The sequence below is a fragment of the Caloenas nicobarica genome, chromosome 6, assembly GCF_036013445.1.
Source record: "Caloenas nicobarica isolate bCalNic1 chromosome 6, bCalNic1.hap1, whole genome shotgun sequence".
Lineage (NCBI taxonomy): Eukaryota > Metazoa > Chordata > Aves > Columbiformes > Columbidae > Caloenas > Caloenas nicobarica.
The window spans coordinates 9,196,380-9,216,161 of NC_088250.1; the positions used below are offsets into that span (position 1 = coordinate 9,196,380).

At 44.9% G+C, this 19,782-nt stretch overlaps 1 protein-coding gene across 2 annotated transcripts in view; it reads left to right on the top strand.

Annotated features, from left to right (window-relative positions):
- Window positions 1-19,131, top strand: part of ABCA12 (ATP binding cassette subfamily A member 12) — an 86,918-nt gene extending 67,787 nt beyond the window's left edge. Inside the window, exons 39-54 of one of the 2 annotated variants that reach the window (XM_065637541.1) lie at window positions 253-340; window positions 1,749-1,854; window positions 5,412-5,466; window positions 5,941-6,118; window positions 7,964-8,079; window positions 8,702-8,861; window positions 10,238-10,506; window positions 11,163-11,373; window positions 12,638-12,747; window positions 13,346-13,490; window positions 13,636-13,770; window positions 14,860-14,963; window positions 15,113-15,205; window positions 15,660-15,765; window positions 17,009-17,146; window positions 18,388-19,131. In XM_065637541.1, coding sequence (XP_065493613.1) covers window positions 253-340; window positions 1,749-1,854; window positions 5,412-5,466; window positions 5,941-6,118; window positions 7,964-8,079; window positions 8,702-8,861; window positions 10,238-10,506; window positions 11,163-11,373; window positions 12,638-12,747; window positions 13,346-13,490; window positions 13,636-13,770; window positions 14,860-14,963; window positions 15,113-15,205; window positions 15,660-15,765; window positions 17,009-17,146; window positions 18,388-18,507 — 2,134 coding nt within the window. In that variant the 3' untranslated portion in view covers window positions 18,508-19,131. Of the gene's footprint in view, window positions 1-252; window positions 341-1,748; window positions 1,855-5,411; window positions 5,467-5,940; window positions 6,119-7,963; window positions 8,080-8,701; window positions 8,862-10,237; window positions 10,507-11,162; window positions 11,374-12,637; window positions 12,748-13,345; window positions 13,491-13,635; window positions 13,771-14,859; window positions 14,964-15,112; window positions 15,206-15,659; window positions 15,766-17,008; window positions 17,147-18,387 lie in introns of those variants that run through there. The other variant, XR_010606383.1, reaches the window with a different exon arrangement.
- The last annotated feature ends 651 nt before the right edge of the window (window positions 19,132-19,782 follow it).

A 19,782-nucleotide genomic window follows, 5' to 3' on the forward strand; every position in this document is an offset into this window, starting at 1 on the left:
ATGTTTCTCAGATAGAGGCTTTCAGCAGAGTTTTGTGATAGCGATAGCCAAGTTTCTGTTTTCCTTTTTTTCCCTGCAAATAAGGGCTCCTGCAGCAGTGTTGGCTTGGTCATACACTATGTAGTGGGATACGTTCTTTTCAGTCAAGCTAGAATGAGCTGGGGTGACGGCGGCATGCTAACGTGCACCAGCCAAAGGTATTAAAGCTTTTGAATGAGGGTAGCAATGCACTTCCCTCTGGTTTTCACTCAGGTACGGTGGCTGGAGCTTCGGGCTGCCTTTGACACCAGATCTTCAGTTTGATATCAGGCCGGTGCCCCCCAACAGAACATTGACTAAGGTAACTAATCTCCATCTGCTTATCCTAGCATGGGAAGCATGGGACTCAGGAAAAGTGCTGTTGAGTTCAGGGATATTTCAGAAAATGAAGTGAAACCCTCTGAATTCTGCAGCTTGGCATGGGAGAAATGGCTCGCAGTTCATTTCCTTTCCTCTCCCCATTCTTCTTTATTGGTCTGACTTTTCTTGCTAGCAGGAGATATTTTTTCTGCCATCATAATTTTATTATACAGAGGTGAAAAGACCAATTAGTTAGCACCTTTATCTCATGAGAGAACGTATGTATCTTAACTAGGGCTGGCTGGTGCATCCTGATGTACCCTTTCTCTGTTTCTGCTCAGTGAAAATGTTGTAACACATCAGCGTTAAAAGCACCACGGCTGAAATCTGAGGGAGCAGGGAGATGCAAGAGAGTTACCAAGATCCTGTGATCTCATTGCAAAACTGAGCTACCAGGAGAGTGTTCCTGCAAGAGCAGTACTATTTTCAGAGATGGTTCCAATGAAAGGGAATCACGCGATTTGTTTCACTATCCCTCAGAGCTCATGTAATGAATTTGCAGGGGTTTTCACCCCTCCAGTCTTACAGCTTCCTCTTAGATCTGAAAGCATTGCTGTTTGCTTATCCCGTGTCAGATTTAACACCTGGAAACCTTCATAGTGTTGGAAGCTGGGCAGACTCCAGTCCTTGCTCTGCTGGGCAAGGAGAATGAAATCACTGAGCATGCAGGATTTGGGGATATGCAAAGGTGGATGCTGTGGGCTGAGTTGAAGCCTCTAACCTTAATAGCCTAAGCTCTCGGTCCTTTGGTAGGTGACTTACACCTTCAACCTGGGTGCTGTGAGTTGTGCCTGAAGTAGGCGATGGTAAACTCGCCCAAAGTGCATGCCCTGTGATCTGATTTTCCCCCTCACTCCCCAGAGTTTATCATGGATAGGTAAGAAAAGTTTTCATGGCGAGGGAAGTGCTGTTGCTGAATGAGAAGGTGACAACTGGCTATTTTCTGCCCCAAAGCAACCTTTTTTTCTCCTGGCTTTCAAGGCGTGTTAGACATCTGACTGCTTAACTTTCTTTGGGAATTCTCCACTGCTGGCGTTTGTCAGATCTGAGCAACTTATTACAGAGAAGAAAACAAATGTCTATCTGCTTTAGGTCACATATTCAGCTAGTGCTTCTTTCTTCTCTACCAGAAGGCAAATTAGGCTGATGGGTCTGCTTCTGCTGAAAGTTAAATGTGATTTTATGCTCATTTAGTACTTGATGCGGCTTAATCGTGGGACTTCAACTTGTAGAGCTTATGACTTCAGATAACAACCATGGAATGAATCATTTGTGCAAGCAGAACAAACCAAAATGTTATCAGTAACAATTTATCTCGCAAATTGTTTCAATTTTTCAATTGTGTGCAGGTGTGGTATAATCCCGAAGGTTATCACAGCCTTCCAGCCTATCTCAACAGCTTGAACAACTTCATTCTCCGAGCTAACTTGCCAGAAAATGAGAGTTCCAGATATGGTAAGTGTCCCTTTACATGAGCAGATTATTTCTCCTCTTTTAGGGGGGAATATCCTGGTTCTATTGAAATCGATGACAACACTTACCTTGACTTCAATGAGGCCATTTCTGTATTCCTAATTATGCAATTCCTTTATAAACAGAATTGAAAACCATGAATAAATCACACGTTTAATTTGTCTTTGTCAAAGACTCAGGGGAGCTGGACAGGGATGACCCCAGCTCCTACGTAAACCACTTCCTTTATCCAAAAAATGCCAATGGTTGCTATTTGATTTATTGCCTCCCATCATTGTACTGAAACAGCTTTCTCGTGATAGGTGCCCATTAGTTAAACATAGATTAGGTCATCTTTGGGGGTGGTTTATATTAATAAATTTTAATATGTCATCCTTCTGCTGAGAGCAACTCAGGATGTGTGTGTGTGTTTGTGTTTGAATGAGAGGGAGATTAAGAGAGAAACATAATTTTCAGCTATATTTTTCCTGTGACATGCAGCAGACACAGATTTCAAGGAGTATTAGCGTAACGCATTTGGGGTTATCAGTTCTCAGAGCTTCTCCTCAGTAATGTAATACAGCAACCCAAATTCCTGCTGATAAAGCAGGGCACCCTCTCTCCCCATTTGTGGTTTAGCCTACTTTAAGGGTGCGGCATGGGCACAAACGCGTCCGTGTGTGTATGCCCGTCTCTAGAGAGGGCGGGAGTGCAGGGAGAAGAGAAAGATTTATGTTGATGCCATTTTGAGAAACCTTATGCAGAGATTTATGGGATCTGACAAGAGTAGCAATTGTGTGCAGAAGTGCCCTACCAATTGATTTTTCTGTGACAAATGGTGCCCTTCCAGCTCTGTCCTGGTCCTGCCTTGCCCCCTCACCTCAGAGACCTGCCGCTCCAGGTAGATGGTGAAATAGGTGACAGTGTCTCTTTACTCATAAGACTGTCGCTCGTCCACATGTCTCAATTGAACTACAATGGAAAAGGCATCTGGTCTGAAGCTTTGAGTGTCATGCCATGAATTAAAGAGCAGAGCGCTGATTACAAGTCAAAGCAGCATCTCTCTCATCCCACCTCCACGTACCGATGCACCGAAACTCCCCTCGCAACAAGCTCGGCTCACAACAAGTGAAACTGGTGCCTTGTCCCCGCCGCCATCCTAAAATACCCCCTGGCGCATGCCTTCGAGATTTGCAGCATGCCCGACAGGTCAGAAGGTTGAAGCTCTTAGGTCTGCCCTGCGAGAACGTTGCGCAAAGCTGCAGCCCCTGCCGGGGTGCGGAGAGAGGAGACCTGAGCCAGGCACTTCCAGCCGCAGGAACGTCCCAGAGCAGCTGAATTATTAAGCAGTGAAGCTTCTTGCCCTGTCTCTGTATTCCCAACACATGCTGTAGTGAGAGCAAAGGCAGGAGGCTCCTGTGAACAGTCAGAGTTTTCACAGGTTAAGTTTTATACCAGGGAAAAAAAAACCAAACCAAAACAAAAAACCCACCACAACAATTTTCAGTGGGAAGGAATAGCAGCAGTTTTTATTCCATCTGTCCTGCTGCTTATGCATTTTTGGGAAGAAATGCTTAGTAGTAAATGACCAGGCAGATAATTCCCCACTTCCCACTAATGATCCAAGCCATAGAACAGGGGAAATAAAATGAATGGATAAGGATAGCTCCCCTGGGGTAGTGTAAATCCAGTTTGAAATACAATTGAACAGACGTTCTGCATGGTATGTTCCTGGCAGCTAAATCTATTTGTTGTTGTGACAAATAAATGACAGTTTAAGAACCGTTGAAATGGCCAGATAAAAGTGTGTTGTCATTTCAGCAGTTTGAAAGAGGTGCCAGTCCTGCTTTAGAGGTTTGACTTAGGCTGCGTATATTTTTAAAAAATACATAAAAAACATTTTACCCTGTCACTAAGCAAGTCATAATAGCTTTTGACTTACGTATATTGTGCTTTCTCTCAATCCCAACCAACAAAAAAGAGAAAGCATTGAAATGGAAATTTTGACTTCTAGCCTAAGCTTCAGTAAAGGAAAATGGCTTTATAGTGAAGTATTAACAGATTAGACAGACGGTATCTTTCTTTCTCTCTCTCTTTTAGAGAAGGGAAACATTTCCTGGCTGTTTGTGTGGCTTTATCAGCAGCCCAAGATTTTAATTCCATTTCTCTCACTGATGACAAGACTGAGGGTTTTTTTTTCCCCCCTCCAAAATGAATTTCCTATGAAATCTTCCCTTTCGAATTTATTTGCTCGGTATGGCACTTAATCAGCCCAGCCCACGGTCTCCCCCTTTCTGGTCCCCGTGTGGAGTGCTGGTTCTTAGGGAAAATAGCCCAGAATAGTTCTTCCGCGTATAACTGCTGAAAGTCAGGTGCCTGCCTGTAAGGAGCTTAAATTTCAGAGGTGGCATGTTCTAGCAAATTGCTCAGGATTTAATAGCAGCTACAGGTCCTCCGGAGCTCCCTGAGAACTGAGGCATTTACTTAGGGGCCTAAATATGGATTGAGTACCTTGTTTTCAGCCACACAAACATCTTAGCCTAAACCCTTTCTCAGGTGCTGGAATCTTAGAGACTGGGCTGTCATCTTGGTGAGACCTGGGCAGAGACCTTCACTGGAGGTTGCAACTGGCCCACCAGAGCCCCCCAGGTTCCTCCTTTTGTTAGGAAACTCTGGTTTTATAGGCACAAATTGCCTCCAAACAGCAAACGTACTGTGATGAAGAGTAGTATTATATTTTGGGTTAGGTGTTCTCCTTGGTAAAGAAGTACTTAAACCAAATCTTCTTCTGAATATGATGCACAAGATCAGAAGATTTCTCTCTTGCAGCTTGTGCCTGATACAAACACATTTTAAGGGATCTTTTTGCAAAGTTTCACATAGGGCTTACCAACACAGTAACTAGATTTTTTGCTGGTTCCTTTGGACAAAATGCTATTATTTTTTTTTTCCCTAGCTGCATAAGACAGAATAATTCAGAATTAGTTCTTTGCCAAACTGGGAACAAAAGTGTTTGCAGCTTACTTGGTTTTATGCTAGCATCTCGACAGGTGTTGTATTGAGAAAGACATATATCATAGGAAGATAATAGTTGTAGAAAAAGCCAATAGGGAATGATTGTTTCTGATGATAAAAGAACAAATTAAATGCAGTGAGATCATCAAGCAGCAACTTTAAAATGAAACATATTCACCAGTTTTGAATGTGCCTGTGTTGAGGAATCCAACCTAAAATACATGGACCTATGACCATGTGCCTCATTTTAGGTGTGGGAGTGCTCTCACTGAAGTGAATGATACCATCAGCCAGATAGATGCAGAAACAAGGCCTAGGGTTTGAATTTCAGATCTGCTGTGCATCAAAGTGAAGTCATAGGAAAAATGAGGATGCTCAGAATTCTGCCCAACATCACACCAAGATGACAGAGCGAAAGCCAGCTTTTGATCTGCTTTTCTTCTCTACTCAGAGTTTTCTGTATTACTGTCAATATCAGGAGCTGGTGAGGGAAGCTTTAAGTTAGCCACATTTTCAATTTCTTTTTCTGTTGTTGTTTTTTGTAGGTATTTTCTTGTCATCTCACCCATATCCCGGAGGACAGAGTCAAGAACAAATAATGTAAGAAGATTCATTTGGCTGATGCCTGAATTGTTTAGCTTCAAAAGGAGCAAACCAGCTTCTTGGAAACCATAAACCAGCCTAAATTGCTGAATATCTCTCAATGATGAAACTGTTTTCTTCCTTGTCTTTATTCCCTCTACGCATGAGTAGCATCCTGCTTGCCATCAGAGCTGCTGATTCCTGTTATGGTTTCTTTGCAGGATCTCATATAGACCTGGAGATCACAGTTACAGCATCACACGTTTGTGCTTTGCCACAATAATAATAATTACATAATTTCCCAATCAATGCCATGGTACAGTGCTACGACTCAGTGCTGTGACTCCTTTTTGCTAGGAGTAATTAACATCAGCAAAAGATGCTGGCACAGAATCAGGACCTTTTGCTTCTGAGCTCTAAACAATGCTGCTGCAGTGAGGGAAACCTGCCGCTTTGACTCACCATATACATCTTTCTCCACTTTCTCCCCAGGCTCAACAGTTTACTCGACATCATAGTTTCAATGTCTGTCTTGGTTGGCTACTCTATCACAACGGCAAGCTTTGTGCTCTACGTGGTAAAAGAACATCAAACCAAAGCCAAACAACTGCAGCATATTTCAGGCATTGGGATGACAAGCTATTGGGTGACTAACTTCGTTTATGATCTGGTAAATAATTCACATTCATAAATGCACTAAGAGTAGCATTACACAGCAGGGGAAAAAAAAGGTCTTTATTTAAAGTTGGTTGCCTAGTCATCTTAATATTATTACTACCAAGAGTGTTGTGTAGTAATTGTTCTCCAAGGCATTGAAGACTATTAAATGTGAACCACACCGCTGGATTTTGCTAAGCGAAGGCACTCCTCCTCTCTCGAGCGTATGCAAAGCACTCAGCACATTTATATGAGAGCAACACACAACAGGCCAGAGTTTGATTTCAATTTTAACATGCAAGCAGCAAGCTGCCTTTCTGGTAGCTTGCAGGGCTAGATTAGTTGTCATGCAGGCTTTACGCATCTGGGGTAAGGCTTTGGTTCTTGAGGCTACAGCCATTCTGGAAACCCTGGGAGTAGAGAGTGTGACATCTCACCAGCTGGCACTCCCCTGTTGGGCGAAAATCCATTGCTGGGTTCAATGCTCACTTTAAGGTTATATATTATAAAGGTTTTGAAGCCAAGGGAAGCTAATAATGCAGCTATATGCCTTCCAGAACCTGAGCACGTTCCTTTCTACAGTGCTGCACTGCTCTGTATAGATTTACCACCTTGTTCCTATAGATGGTTGAGCTCCCTAGCACTGTGCTGCATTACATGGCGTAGGCATGCCCTTGCTCTCCCTGAAGTTAAGTTTCCTCATGGTAAAGAGGGTTGATAGCACTGCTGGAAAGCATCGCTGGGCTAAGAGGATAAATATGCACAGTGTCTGTAGACTAAAGTACTTTATGTCTTATGAATTACCTTCAGCGCACAATGTCAAACCCTCACATTGTTAGAGAGCTGCTTGCGAGCTTTGGCACTGCCAGCTATGCTGTAATGGTGATCAGCTCTACGTATCCAACAAATTTCTATCGATGCAGTTCTGCTAGTGCCTAAAAATCCCACTGATGTCATCAGTTCCTGAAAGTATGAAATTTTGGAGGGTGTTTGGGTGGCCGGCTCCTCTGTCGCAGTGAGGGCTAAGGGCTGAAATCCCTGGGGGAACATGAGCCGCAACCCTTTCTGCAGAGCACAGCCTCAGCTTCTGGGTGTGTTGGTAACACCAATGCGCACTAACAAAGCAGTCCTAACACTGCTGTGCTCAGCACTAAACAGCCTGTTTACAGGGACTAGGGTGATTAGGCAATAGCACAAGTACCTGCGGCTTGGAAGGGGTCTGAGGGCAGCGTGGCTGCAGCCTGGCTCGGGCGAGGATGGGGCAGGCCTGTGTCTGCATCTCTGATCCGGGCCCTCCTTCCAGCACTGCGTATTTGTTAAATCAGCCTGCGGAAAAATCCCCGGAGTCCTTGCCACAATCAGTATTCAGCGGGCTGAGACTAATCCAGTGCTCTCGGCAACTTGATATTTCTCAGTGAACCTGTGCCAGTAAATTCTGTTAAACCCCAAGGCTGGGGAAGAGAGGAACCTCTCGAAGCAGATGTTTGGTAGGTCCCTGGCTTGACTCAACATTATAAAGACGAGATTTACAGGGCGCGATAAAGTGGTCTGACTGCAAGGCTAACAGAAAACCCAAAGGGGTATTCTTAATTCACAACCTTTTTTTTTAAAGCACTTTCTGTCCACAGTCCTGAATGTTGAGGCTTAACCCATTCAAAGTGGCTTTGCAGGAACTCATTTGCAAGACTCCTGAAAGTCTCAGGAGGAGTGAGACCCCTCCTGTGTTTGTTTTCCCTTAGAAAACCCAAACTGCACTTGTGGGGCCAGGTTCAGGCATGGCATTGTTGCTTCTGCATAGTTCTAGAGAAATGTTTAAGAATTATCGTCCTAATAACGTCTTTTTAATATCATTTTGCAGGTACTTTTTATGGTCCCTGTTGGACTCTCAATAGGAGTTATTTCATCCTTCCAGATACCAGCTTTCTGCAACAACAATAACTTACTGGCAGTATTTCTTCTTCTGTTAATGTTTGGGTAAGTGTGGAGCTTAGTTATTTAAATATCATTGCACAGAGTGAGGATCAGGATATTGCAGGCTGCTGCAATTTGGGATCCAAGGGAGGAATACGTGGGCTTTTTTCTTCAACATTTACTTTATATATGGTAACTAGTTGCTCCTTCCAGAAGCAGTGAGCTGAACTACTGTCATCATGCCCACTTTGTTCAAAGCAAACTCTGTATGAGGGTATGAAATGTTCAAGGTCACAGTGACAACCTAAGCCATAAGCAGATGCTTATTGTACTATTGCAAAGTTCGAGATATAGAAGCATTTCAAAATCAGAGAAGGAAAAAAAAAAAATTTAACCAGCAGCATAAATCAGGAAAACTTAGCAAAACTGTCTCCCTGGCTTTGAATCCTCCAGGCCCAGTCTGTCTGCTTTCAGTTGGGGTTCCATGTTCAAAGTATGTAACATAAACTTTCTTTCCAAATTCTAACAGATACAAAGCTGTTTCTTCTTCTTGAAGCTCCTGTAATATGGAAATCTAGTCACATGCCGAAACAGAACTATTATGTTGTCTGAGGTCTTTAGTTGTTTGTTTTTCAATTGCACTTTGAGTTACTGTAGTATTCTCTGCAATGTTGGCAATTTATAGATATGCAACATTTTCATGGATGTACCTGCTGGCTGGGTTTTTCAAGGAAACAGGAATGGCCTTCATCGTTTATGTTTGCGTCAACTTGTTCTTTGGCATCAATACCATCATCACTCACTCGGTTGTATTTCTGCTCTCCCAGGAAAAGGCCACGGACCAGGTAGGAACCCTACTAATATTAAACCCTTGGTGAAACAGCAGGAGGCTTCTCGTTGAGTTTGGTGGCTTTGATCAGGTCCTTAGCAGCTGGCTGTTTTCAAGGTGTTAGAGGTAGACCAAACAGAGGACAGTAGTCGCAGGACTTAATGGGGTTCCCTACAGACAGGGCATGAGTCAAATAGTAATCTTGCCTGTCTGTAAATCCGCACCCCCAGCAAAGAAGGAAATGATGGTGACAGAGGGGAGAATACAAAAAGAGAGGAAGAAAACTGCCTGTGCAGAGAATGGCAGGAGGTGGGTATAGATGTTTGATTAGAAGTTGATAGGGACTTTGAACCATTGCTAAGTTATGATAGCACAAACTGTGGAGAGTGACAACTAGATGTCATTGCCCTGAGTCTGACGTGTGCTGCATTAAGCCCAGCACCGGCTGTCTGTCGTCTAGTTCTGTAATGCAATCATCTTCTCCCTACAAGGATGAAAAATGACTCAGAGACAGTGATGATTCCCTAGAGTAAAGCCTTCTCTTAAACTGAGATATCCATGGGAATCGCTGGGATAAAATGTACACCTCACATGTAGTTTTCTTTTTTTATAAGGGGCAATTGCTTCGTAAAACAATAGCTGGCTCGGATTTTTCTCTCTAGCTGGACAGTGCTTGTTTAGCAACCCCCTGGATTTTAGGGATGTGCAATTATGATCATCTTTTATCCCTCTGTGCCCCAGCGGCAGGGAGTTGGTTTCTTTCCATGCTCATTTACTGCTTCCCCGCTTTGCCATGTGCGCTAATCCTTCCTTCTGCTCAAAAGGTACTAAATCTCTCTGTGTGAGAGTTCGCGAGTGTGAGACTGCACACCAGGCTGTTTTGCCATGAGTTAACTGGAAAGGCTCATCTGTGTCTTTTAAAGCCAAATCTTGTGTTTTATGGAGATGTTTGTCTAAGTAAAACAGACAGGACAGCGCTCCAGGGGAGGGGGCAGTGCTCCCCAGCGGGCTGGTGCGGGAGCTGTGTGGTTTTGGGAGGCACAGGGCGGCTCTGGGCTGGATTAAGCTCTGGCTCAGGGGTGGGTTTGGCGCTGCTGCACACACAGGGTGAGCGGCTGGAGCAGCACTGAGGGACTGCGCTGGGAACCAGCTGCTGTTTGCTGTGGGTGATCGCAACTTCAGAGCTGCCTGTTGACTTTTCTGACCTTGTGCCTGTGAAACGAGATGTCTCCAGAGCTCTTTGCTTTCAATTTATCTCTGCTCTGAGACACAAGCAAATCCCAATGTAATTGTTACACTTCAGTCCCACAGTAAAGCCGATGAGTTTGTTCCATGAATAAAAACAGTGACTGACTGTGCTGCTTTTTTTTTGGCTTTTTTTTTGTTTTTCAGGGCTTGCGTGATCTCGCTGAAAACTTAAGGCACGTGTTCCTTCTGTTCCCACAATTTTGCTTTGGCTATGGCTTGATTGAACTGTCACAGGATCAGGCACTGCTGGGCTTCTTAAGAGCCTATGGAGTGGACTACCCTGACAAAACCTTCGAGCTGGACAAGACCACATCCAAGCTGTTTGCCATGTTTATCCAGGGCACTGTGTTTTTTGCTATTCGTCTTGCAGTTCAAGACAGGATGATTCAGAGAGTCTGGAACAACATACTAGAGTAAGTAACATCTGGAGTCTTGCAATGAAAACAGACCAAGCCAGCACTCTTTGGTTTAATTCTGGGCTCTTGCACCATCATTGTCAATTATGAAGCCCATAAATTTCCAAGACACTTTGCAAACAAGGAGTAAGTTTTCTCTGGCAGCGGTCCCAGTTTCTACCAGTAATTAGAGTATTAACTAATAGAGGTATAGGTTGCCAGAGTCTCTTGGTAGTCCTTGCTGGCTGAGACTGTGGCCTTTCTTTCAGGGCTCTGGGTTGGGTAGGCTGATGTTCAGCTGGTTGGTAAGAGCGGTCAGTCCGTTGACAGCCTCCTCTGTTTCAGTCTCTCTATCTCCTCTGGCTTGGGTGCCCACAAGAAAGACCAAAACCAGTCCTGTCCCCTGCATTATGAGTGTGTCTATGGTGCAGGATCCCCTCCAGCTCAAAATATTTGCTGAAAAAGAATAAAAAAAATAGGCAGAAAGAGAACGCAGGGGATTTTTTAATTCCCTAAATGGTGCAAATATCAGGAGAGAATAGAAACTGTGCATATACCTGTGTACGTTTGCACGCCCTGGGATGTCCCAGGAAGGCTCCTTAGTATCCCAAGCACACAGGCGCACCGCTGTCTGGTTGCCCGAGGGTAAGGTCCCCTCTCTGCCCTCCCCGTAGGTTCCTGTTTGACAGAGTGCACGGCAAAACGTCGTTTCTGCCGCCCGTGGCTGAAGAGGACGGGGACGTCCAGGCAGAGAGGAACCGGGTGGAGTCTGGCAAAGCTGACTTCGACGTGGTGCAGCTCCAGAACCTCACGAAGATCTACCACCTCCCTCACAAACGCATCGTGGCTGTGAAAAACGTCAGCCTCGGGATTCCTGCTGGAGAGGTAAGCGAAGGGGAAAGGCTGCGGGCACCTTCCACCCTGGGCAGGGAAATTGGAACAGATCCACAGTCCCACTGTCATCTTCTCTCCCAGTCCCTGTCGCTGTCCCGGCACAACTGTCATGGTTTGTTCTGCTCCGACCTTCTCCTTTGCCTGATTTATTGATTCTTGGGGTTATGGTAGCGACTAAAGGCTCCTGGTGGATTTGGGACACCAAGCGACAGTTTGAAGGCCCCAAAAAGAAGAAAAGTGGATGGGACAGTGATGGAGCTGTATTCAGAACAAAATGTCTGCCTGCTGTGTTTGTACAGCACCTAGCACAGTGCATTTTGGGGGAGGCAGTCGCTGTGGATTACCATATAGTAAATGAAGACAGCAGAATTTGTCCAGCTGCAATTATTCACCTAAACTGCATGGGAGACAGTGAGCCAGGCTTATCTGCTTGTATTTCCCACCAGGGAAAGACAAATCACTTCAGCTGAACACACATTTTCATGAATCAGGACTTAAAACTAACTCTAAAGAAAAAACCCACTCTTTGGTCATGTCAGTGCAGTTACCTGCAAAAACACTGACTCACGAGAAAAGACAGGAGCCTTGAATCAATGCTGTACATCTGCAGCAGGCCCAGCATGTGAGGATTGTCACATCAGCTGCTCTGTACTAACGACATCAAAATAATAGGAATTATCAGCACAGTGGTGGTTGCTTATGCAACACACAACTGCATATCTCCAACCTTAGCAATAAAACAAAGATTTTAGTATGAGATACTGAACTGCACTACAGGGAGCCAGTTCTTAATCTTATTAAAGTAGTGCATTAGTGAGATTATTTGACAAAAATCTTGTGTCGCATTAAGGTTTTACCAATGACAGCACAAACTTCACTCACCTCATTCCTATGAATAGCTCCATTCCTGTCAATGGGAGGCTTTGCACAAATTAGATGATCAGGATTTGGCCTGTCAGATGAGTTCGCTGCAAAAGTGTACCTTGCAGTAAAAGGAATGACTCTATTAGAGGCACATCCTTGATTCTTCACCGTATTAAACAAACGGTCCTAATATAAGCTGCAGTATATTGCACCATAAACAACCTCCATTATAACGTTCATATGCTCCGAGTACCTCTGCTGCTCTAGCAATTCATCTTGCTCAAGGGTCCAGAGAAGACACAAGATGCACTGAGCGCTCATCTCAGAGCAATATTTTCTGCATTATAAATACAAAATGCTTACATTTCTACTTTTCTTTCTCACAATTCAGTGCTTTGGCTTGCTTGGTGTGAACGGAGCTGGAAAGACGACCATCTTTAAGATGCTGACAGGTGATATCGGAGCATCCAGCGGAAGGCTGCGGGTCCAGGATCATTCTGGGTACGAAGGACGTGATTTCTGGGGAAAGTGTGTGAGCAAACCAGCCTGGGAGTTTTTCAGGCTGAACGGCAAAGGAAAAGAAATGTAAAAGTCTGAAACAAAACATTGAGAGCAAAAATAAATAAGGCAGGAAATTTCATCCTTTGGAGATGGTACGGTTGCTTCCCCAGGGTTTGCACTTTGCTGTCGTACCTCTGCTGCTCTCAGTGGTGCTTCTTCCATGTCATTCTATTGCCAATGCGATCAGACTCAGATCCTTAGCTGAGCATGATCCCACTGCTGAGCCGGCATCTGGAGACCAGTAAGACCCGCACTGTCTAACAGGAGCAGGCGTGGTGACAACTGTGCCATCTGAAGTGCTGATGGTGAACAGAGAGTCATGTACTAGACACCACAGCTAACAGACCTCGCAGATACAGGTCTTCCTCTGCAGAACTGAAGGTCTAGAAGTTGAAGGTCTGCAAATTCATAGAATTTTTTTTCAGGAGTTGGGGAAGGGATAGAAAGCAGTAGAAAGGGTTTTTCTCTCTCCTGTCTGATTCCGGAGTACATTGACAGTTCACTGTGTTTAAAATGACTTGCCAACTTCCTCACACAGGTCCTTGAATGACATTAGCGAGGCACACTGGTCGCTCTTTGGTTACTGTCCTCAAGAAGATGCCTTGGATGACTTGCTGACGGTGGAAGAGCACATGTATTACTATGCTAGGCTACATGGCATCCCTGAGAGAGACATCAAGGGAGTGAGTAACACTGGGGCTTGAGTTAAAACATTTTCCAGTTATTGACAGACTTTACATTGATTTAATTAGTCTTCCAGTAAACAAATACGCGTGTGGTAATTTATGCCTGGACATGGTTGTGAAATCAGTCGTCTTGCTCCCATAGGTTGTACTCCAGCTTCTCCACCGGCTGAATCTGATGGCCTACAAAGACAGAGTCACCTCTATGTGCAGTTACGGCACCAACAGGAAATTGTCAACTGCTCTGGCTCTCATTGGGAATCCATCAATTCTGCTGCTGGTGAGAAACGGGGGCCTTGTTGTGGGGCAGATGAGCAGATCTCTGGGCTGACAGAGGTATTTCCACAGTTTAGCAGAACCTCCTTAGGTACAGCTTGCAGGACACTCCCCAAATGCCCATACGTAGCCTGACAACATGTGCATCAGAGGAAAGTTTAGCAAGCACTCAAATTTTCTTTGAGGGCATAAGAGTGGTGGGTCTGCTGGCTTCTCTGTTAGCACCTTTCAGAGGTCAAAAATAGATCTTATATTTGCCAAGTAAATTCTCCTTGTTCCCAGGTCTGTCTTGTTTGTGTTTTTTGTTTGTTGTTTGTTTCTATCAACTACCTGCACAGTGTTGCAAGAAAAGCAGAATCCAAGGCTCCAAATCTGTAGGAGAGCAAAGGAGCAACTTCCCCCAGGATTAGAACATAAAACTGTTTTTCTAGGTTTGGCTTCCCCTTTTGTTTTTCACTTTCAACTTTCCAGTTCTTCCATGTGAGATGCCATTGCTAAAATATATCTTTTTGTGTAGTTTTTCCACTTGCTGTGTTTTGAATGTGTGCAGTGCTCTGTGAGCAGGTTTTCCAATATTAAATTTGATACCTAGTGGACATAAATCTCCCTTGTCCAAGCTCATATCAAGCCCAGCACTACTGCCTTTACTTCTGACCACATATACCAGCCCTCTAGCTGCTTTTGTGACATTAAAAAAAATCTCAATAAAAATAGAAGGTGGGGAAATTTCCTCCATGCTGACTGCTGCCTGAACCCAAGCTGGTTTATTTCTGCCTTATATAAGGCATTATGCTCAACAATAACAGTTTGTCAGTGGGAAATGGGCTAACAATTTTATCAGTGATGCAAAAATAAGAGACAATAGACCATCTTTCATCTCTGGCTTACTGTCTCTCTAAATGGAAAAATGCAACGCTGGCTTTGTCAGCAGGTGAGAGAGAGGCAAAACGCAGGTGTACATAGGAGCAGAGTGCCAGTTGATAGCTTCTTGTCTGAGGTTATGCCTGTGGTGTTTCTAGATATTTAAAGCACAAGTGTTAGGAAGATCAGATTTTGAGTGTAAATTTACATTCAGTCCTGTCTTTCCCGATAGGATGAACCGAGCTCTGGAATGGATCCAAATGCTAAACGCCACCTTTGGAAAATCATCAGTGAGGAAGTGCAGAACAAATGCTCGGTGATACTCACGTCCCACAGGTAGGGCTGGTTTTGGCTCTGTCTCCAGCCTCAGGGTCCACAGGGGGTTATGGAGAGGCCCTCTTTTTCTTTTTTTTTTCTTCTCCCTTTCGCTTTCCCTTTCCCTTTCCCCTTCCTTCTCAACTCAAGTTTCTTGGTTGGCTTTTCAGCATGGAAGAATGCGAAGCCCTCTGTACCAGGCTGGCAATTATGGTGAACGGGAGTTTTCAGTGCATTGGCTCGTTGCAGCATATCAAGAGCAGGTCAGTAAAATGTACCTATTTCTCTTTTACTGAACGGCATATGGAGTTAGTAACCTACAGCTTTGAGGGCTCAGAACGTGAGACCTTTGTTAACAGGGCATCAAAATAACGTCGTTCTCTGATTTATGTTTCTTACTACGCCACTGAAATTCCGTATTAACTAATGCACTTTCTACTTTCTCACAACCTTTTTCCCAGAGATGTGTTCCCTAAAGTAATCTGTTCACTGCTGAAAATGTGAAATGTATGTTAGGGTTGAGCTTCGATTGTATTAGTAATCACAATAGCTCAGCTTCTTATTAAGATTCACTCCGGGTTAACAACCCTGACCCCGTTCAAGCTGCACTCTGCCTGGATTAGATTTCCCCAAAGAGGCTGTGTGTTACTCTCAAAGGATTTTCTTTATCCGTTTCTCTTTCCTACTGTGTTAATTGTGATTTTCTTTTTCCCTTAGGTTTGGAAGAGGATTCACTGTGAAGATGCACTTGAATAGCAACACAGTTTGCACTGAGACGCTGACGGAGTTCATGAAGTCACACTTTCCAAACACATGCCTGAAGGTAAGCAGGACAAATGCTTTCAGGAGAGGCCCTCTCAAGCCCTTCAAATAACCAAGATGATCTAGCAAGACAGACACCTTGCAACATGTGGTGCATATAGGTCTGTGCTCTCAGAATGTAGGAGATTCATACGCACACACTTGTCAGTGCAAGGTTGAGCACCCCCACCATCCAAAACCCCCAATCACCCAAAAACCCCCAAACCCCACTCCCCTGGCCCCCAACCCTAACACCTAACCCCCACCCTATACCCCAACCTCCAACCCCCAACAAACCCTGACCCTAATGGCCCCCAACCCTAATGGCCCAAAGCCTAAACCTAACCCTACCCCCTAACTCCTAACCCCTGGCCCCGAAACCTAATGGCCCTAACCCTGATCCCCATCCCACCCCTAACCCCTAACCTCCACCCTATACCCCCATCTCCAACCCCTAACAACCCCTGACCCTAACCCCTAACCCGGCCCCTAACCCTAACCCTACACTCCTGGCCCCCAAACCTAATGGCCCTAACCCATAACACCTAACCCCCACCCTATACCCCAACCTCCAACCCCCAACAAACCCTGACCCTAACCCAAACCCCAGCCCCCAACCCTAATGGCCCCTAACCACACACCCCTGGCCCGCAACCCTAATGGCCCTAACCGAAACCCTAACCCAAAGCCTACGCCTAACCCCCTAACCCCAAACCTTTAACCCCTGGCCCCCAAACCTAATGGCCCTAACCCTAACCCCCATCCCACCTCTAACCCCTAACACCTAAACCCCAACCTCCAGCCCCCAACAAACCCTAACACCTAACCCAAACCCCAACCCCTGGCCCCCAGCCGTAATGGCCCCTAACTCTAATGGCCATAACCCTAACCCCTACCCCCTAATCCTAATGGCCTTAACCCCTGGCCCCCAACCCTAATGGCCCCCAACCCTAATTTTTTAATCAAAACAGCAGACTTGGAGCTGGAGAATGCTATGGCTACTCTCAAGCTTCCAGCTCTGGGGCTTAGTTATCACCTCCCAGTCATAAAATTCACAAAAATTCCCAATGGAGAAACACTGGTCAATACCAGAAAATAATATTCCTCACCTTTGGGAGCCAGAAGAATACACCCTCTGCCCCTTCATTCTCCTGTGGTTCCAAAGCTCCTCTTTGCTTTTGTTGTCAGCCAGATGGCCACCAGATCTGTTGGCTCTTTATAGGCAGCAACCTCTTAACTCTACTCCATCGTTCCTGTTCCCACAGGATCGGCATTTCAACATGGTGGAGTATCACGTTCCCGTCTCTGCAGGAGGAGTAGCAAATATATTTGATCTCCTGGAAGCCAGCAAAGCAGTCTTCAATATCAGGCACTTCTCAGTGAGTCAGACAACCTTAGAGGAGGTAAGGAATTAAAGATGTGTGGCCATCCATTTAAAATTGTTAAGAGGGGAGCAGACTGATAGTTACACATAATGGACTGCTGCACACAATAGACTATGTTTTGAAAGGGATTTCCATCTATATTCCTCCTGGGGATACTTTATCAGGACTACTGCCTCCAGATACCTGTGCTGGCACTAGGAAAATGCACATAGAAAGCTCTGTTTAGCATAAAGAACCTGTTCTTCCCTTTGCAACTGCAGATTTCAGCAGCCCCATAGGTGTGGATGAAGGGCAGGATTATGAATCACCCCTGAGTTCAGTGCTAGGCTTCCTGGCGGTGGGCTTTTCCCACCAGTCCTGGAAATTTGCTTGATTTTGCTCTTTCTTTTACTGTATTTTGCTTGTAAGTTCATTTAGCATTACTCCAAACCTAGCTTCATGGTTGAGTTCCTTCCATTTTCCCTTGGAAGAACATTCTCACTGGCGTTAAAGTATTGTAGGAACCACATCAGCTGAAGGGATGCTGCAAGGAATATGCAGAAGAAATCATCCTCTTGAGCATCAGCATCTGATATATTTGGTCTGTCCCAGAGATGAGAGCAAAAACTGCAGCCCTGTAATCCTACAGATTGTTAAACAGAGATCTAGGGGGGGAGGAGGTCCTCAATATTGTTTTAATAAGGGGCAGTGGTTGTGAGAGAAATGGGCAGACAAACAGCAGGAAGCCTCAAGTCGTGGTTTGTGGGAGGACAGCTTGGATTTGTCTATATGCAAATGTGATTGCAGACAGCGTTCTAGTAAGAATATTTTATGTATTCATTAGATACTGTTCAAACAAAGACTGTTACGTGTGATTATATATACCTTTCTATATAATATGCAGTTCTGCATGCAAGGATGTCAATTATATATAGACAGATGGGTTTATAAAGTAATAATATAGCTCTATTACACTGTGATCAAAACGAGCCACCACACAGGTATTACCTCGCCAGTACTTCAGAAACATGAGCTGCAGGACAATTAGGTTTTGTACAGGAATGCACCTTTGCATCCTGGATGTCGGTTCAGCAGTACAGGAGTGTGTATCCATTTATTTACATTAGCCCGCAGAAGCCCAACATTTGCAATTCTCAAATCCAGTGTGAATCCATTCCTGAGCACTCTCTCCGGGCTCACAGCCATTCCTTTTTTATATTAATTCATATTATAAATTCTTTATGCTGTCACATACTGAATGTTTTCCTTTAAACTTCTAGGTTTTCATCAACTTTGCTAAAAATCAAGCTGATCCTGACAGCGCGGACGCGAGTCCTGATCTGACACTGGACAGCTCTGACACAAGTAGCCAAGATAGCACCATAAGCTCCATCTATTGAAGGGACCAAACCACAGGGGATTGTAGAAGCTGGGGAAAAGACCTGATGACCCCCTGGGGTCCTTCCAGCCCTGTGTTCTATGATTCTGGGGTGGTGGAGATAAACGTCATGTTTTCTTAAAATGCTTTTTTTAAAAAAATATGCACTTATTTTGTTACTAGGAATGTGGTATGCATTTAAGACTAGCATTTGGTTACAAATCAGATTGGTCTTTCCACAGGTTCTTTTTCCCCCCACTCCCAGCTCTTCTTTTATGATCTCTTTTATGCCCGAGAGGACTTAGTTGGCATCACCTGCTGCTCGTGGCCACTTGCTTACAGCAGCAATGGCCGTGATGGAGCAGAGGAGCTGTCGGCAGCGCAGGGTGTTTGACAAAAAAGCAGTCCCGTGGCTGCCCTCTCTGAAAGCCTGCGCTCCGCTCTGCTCTGCAACAGACTGGCTGGGTGACCATGAGAAAGTTGCTCAGTTTTGACAGGTTCCCCACTGGTGAAATGGGCTTCATGGCCTTGTCCTACCTCACAGGGGTGTTGTGAGTACATAGGTGTTACGTACTGAGAGTCGCGGGTGCCGTTGGTGGGGGCCGTCTTTGGTAATGACATAAAGCTTATCTGTATGTGTGGGTTATGTCAGCACAAATATAATAATTTTAAACATCTACACTTCCAGTGGTTTTGGTTTGTTCTGTAGTTTATTCAGTCCCAGGCAGTTCCTGGCTCTTGGTACCTAATAGAAGATCATTCCCCCAACCAGCCCTTTTCTTGTTCAGGGCTCCTCCATTACAGAAGAATGGTACAAGGCAGGTGTATTGGTTGAATCCTCTGAAACGAAAAGTTTGCTTCATAAGGTTGTGTTTCTCTGAGCAGAGTAAAAGCAACAAGCATCTCCTTTGCTCAGAAATCCTTACATCTGCCTCTGCCAGCCTCCCTCTCCCAGGCGGCTCTGCCTCTGCTTCTTCTGCAGTGACCTTCCTCCTCAACACCCAGGTGGTGCCTGCCCCTGTAACTCTAGAGCTGTATTATCCCACATAATGAGGCATAATTAGCTTCCCCTTCAAAGACTCTGCCCACTGGCTTTAAACGAGACCTCTGCCTACCTTTGACCAGCAGCCCCCCGTAGCTGAGCTCAGCACACCAGCTCGCACATCCTGCTTTTTCCCCCAGAATCATTAATAGGGAGAAGAGTTTAATACTACTCTTTATTATATGTACCAGCATAAGGCCTCAAAGACTCAGTTTTGGGTCAGGGCATTGATGTACGTGGGGCTATTCAAGCACA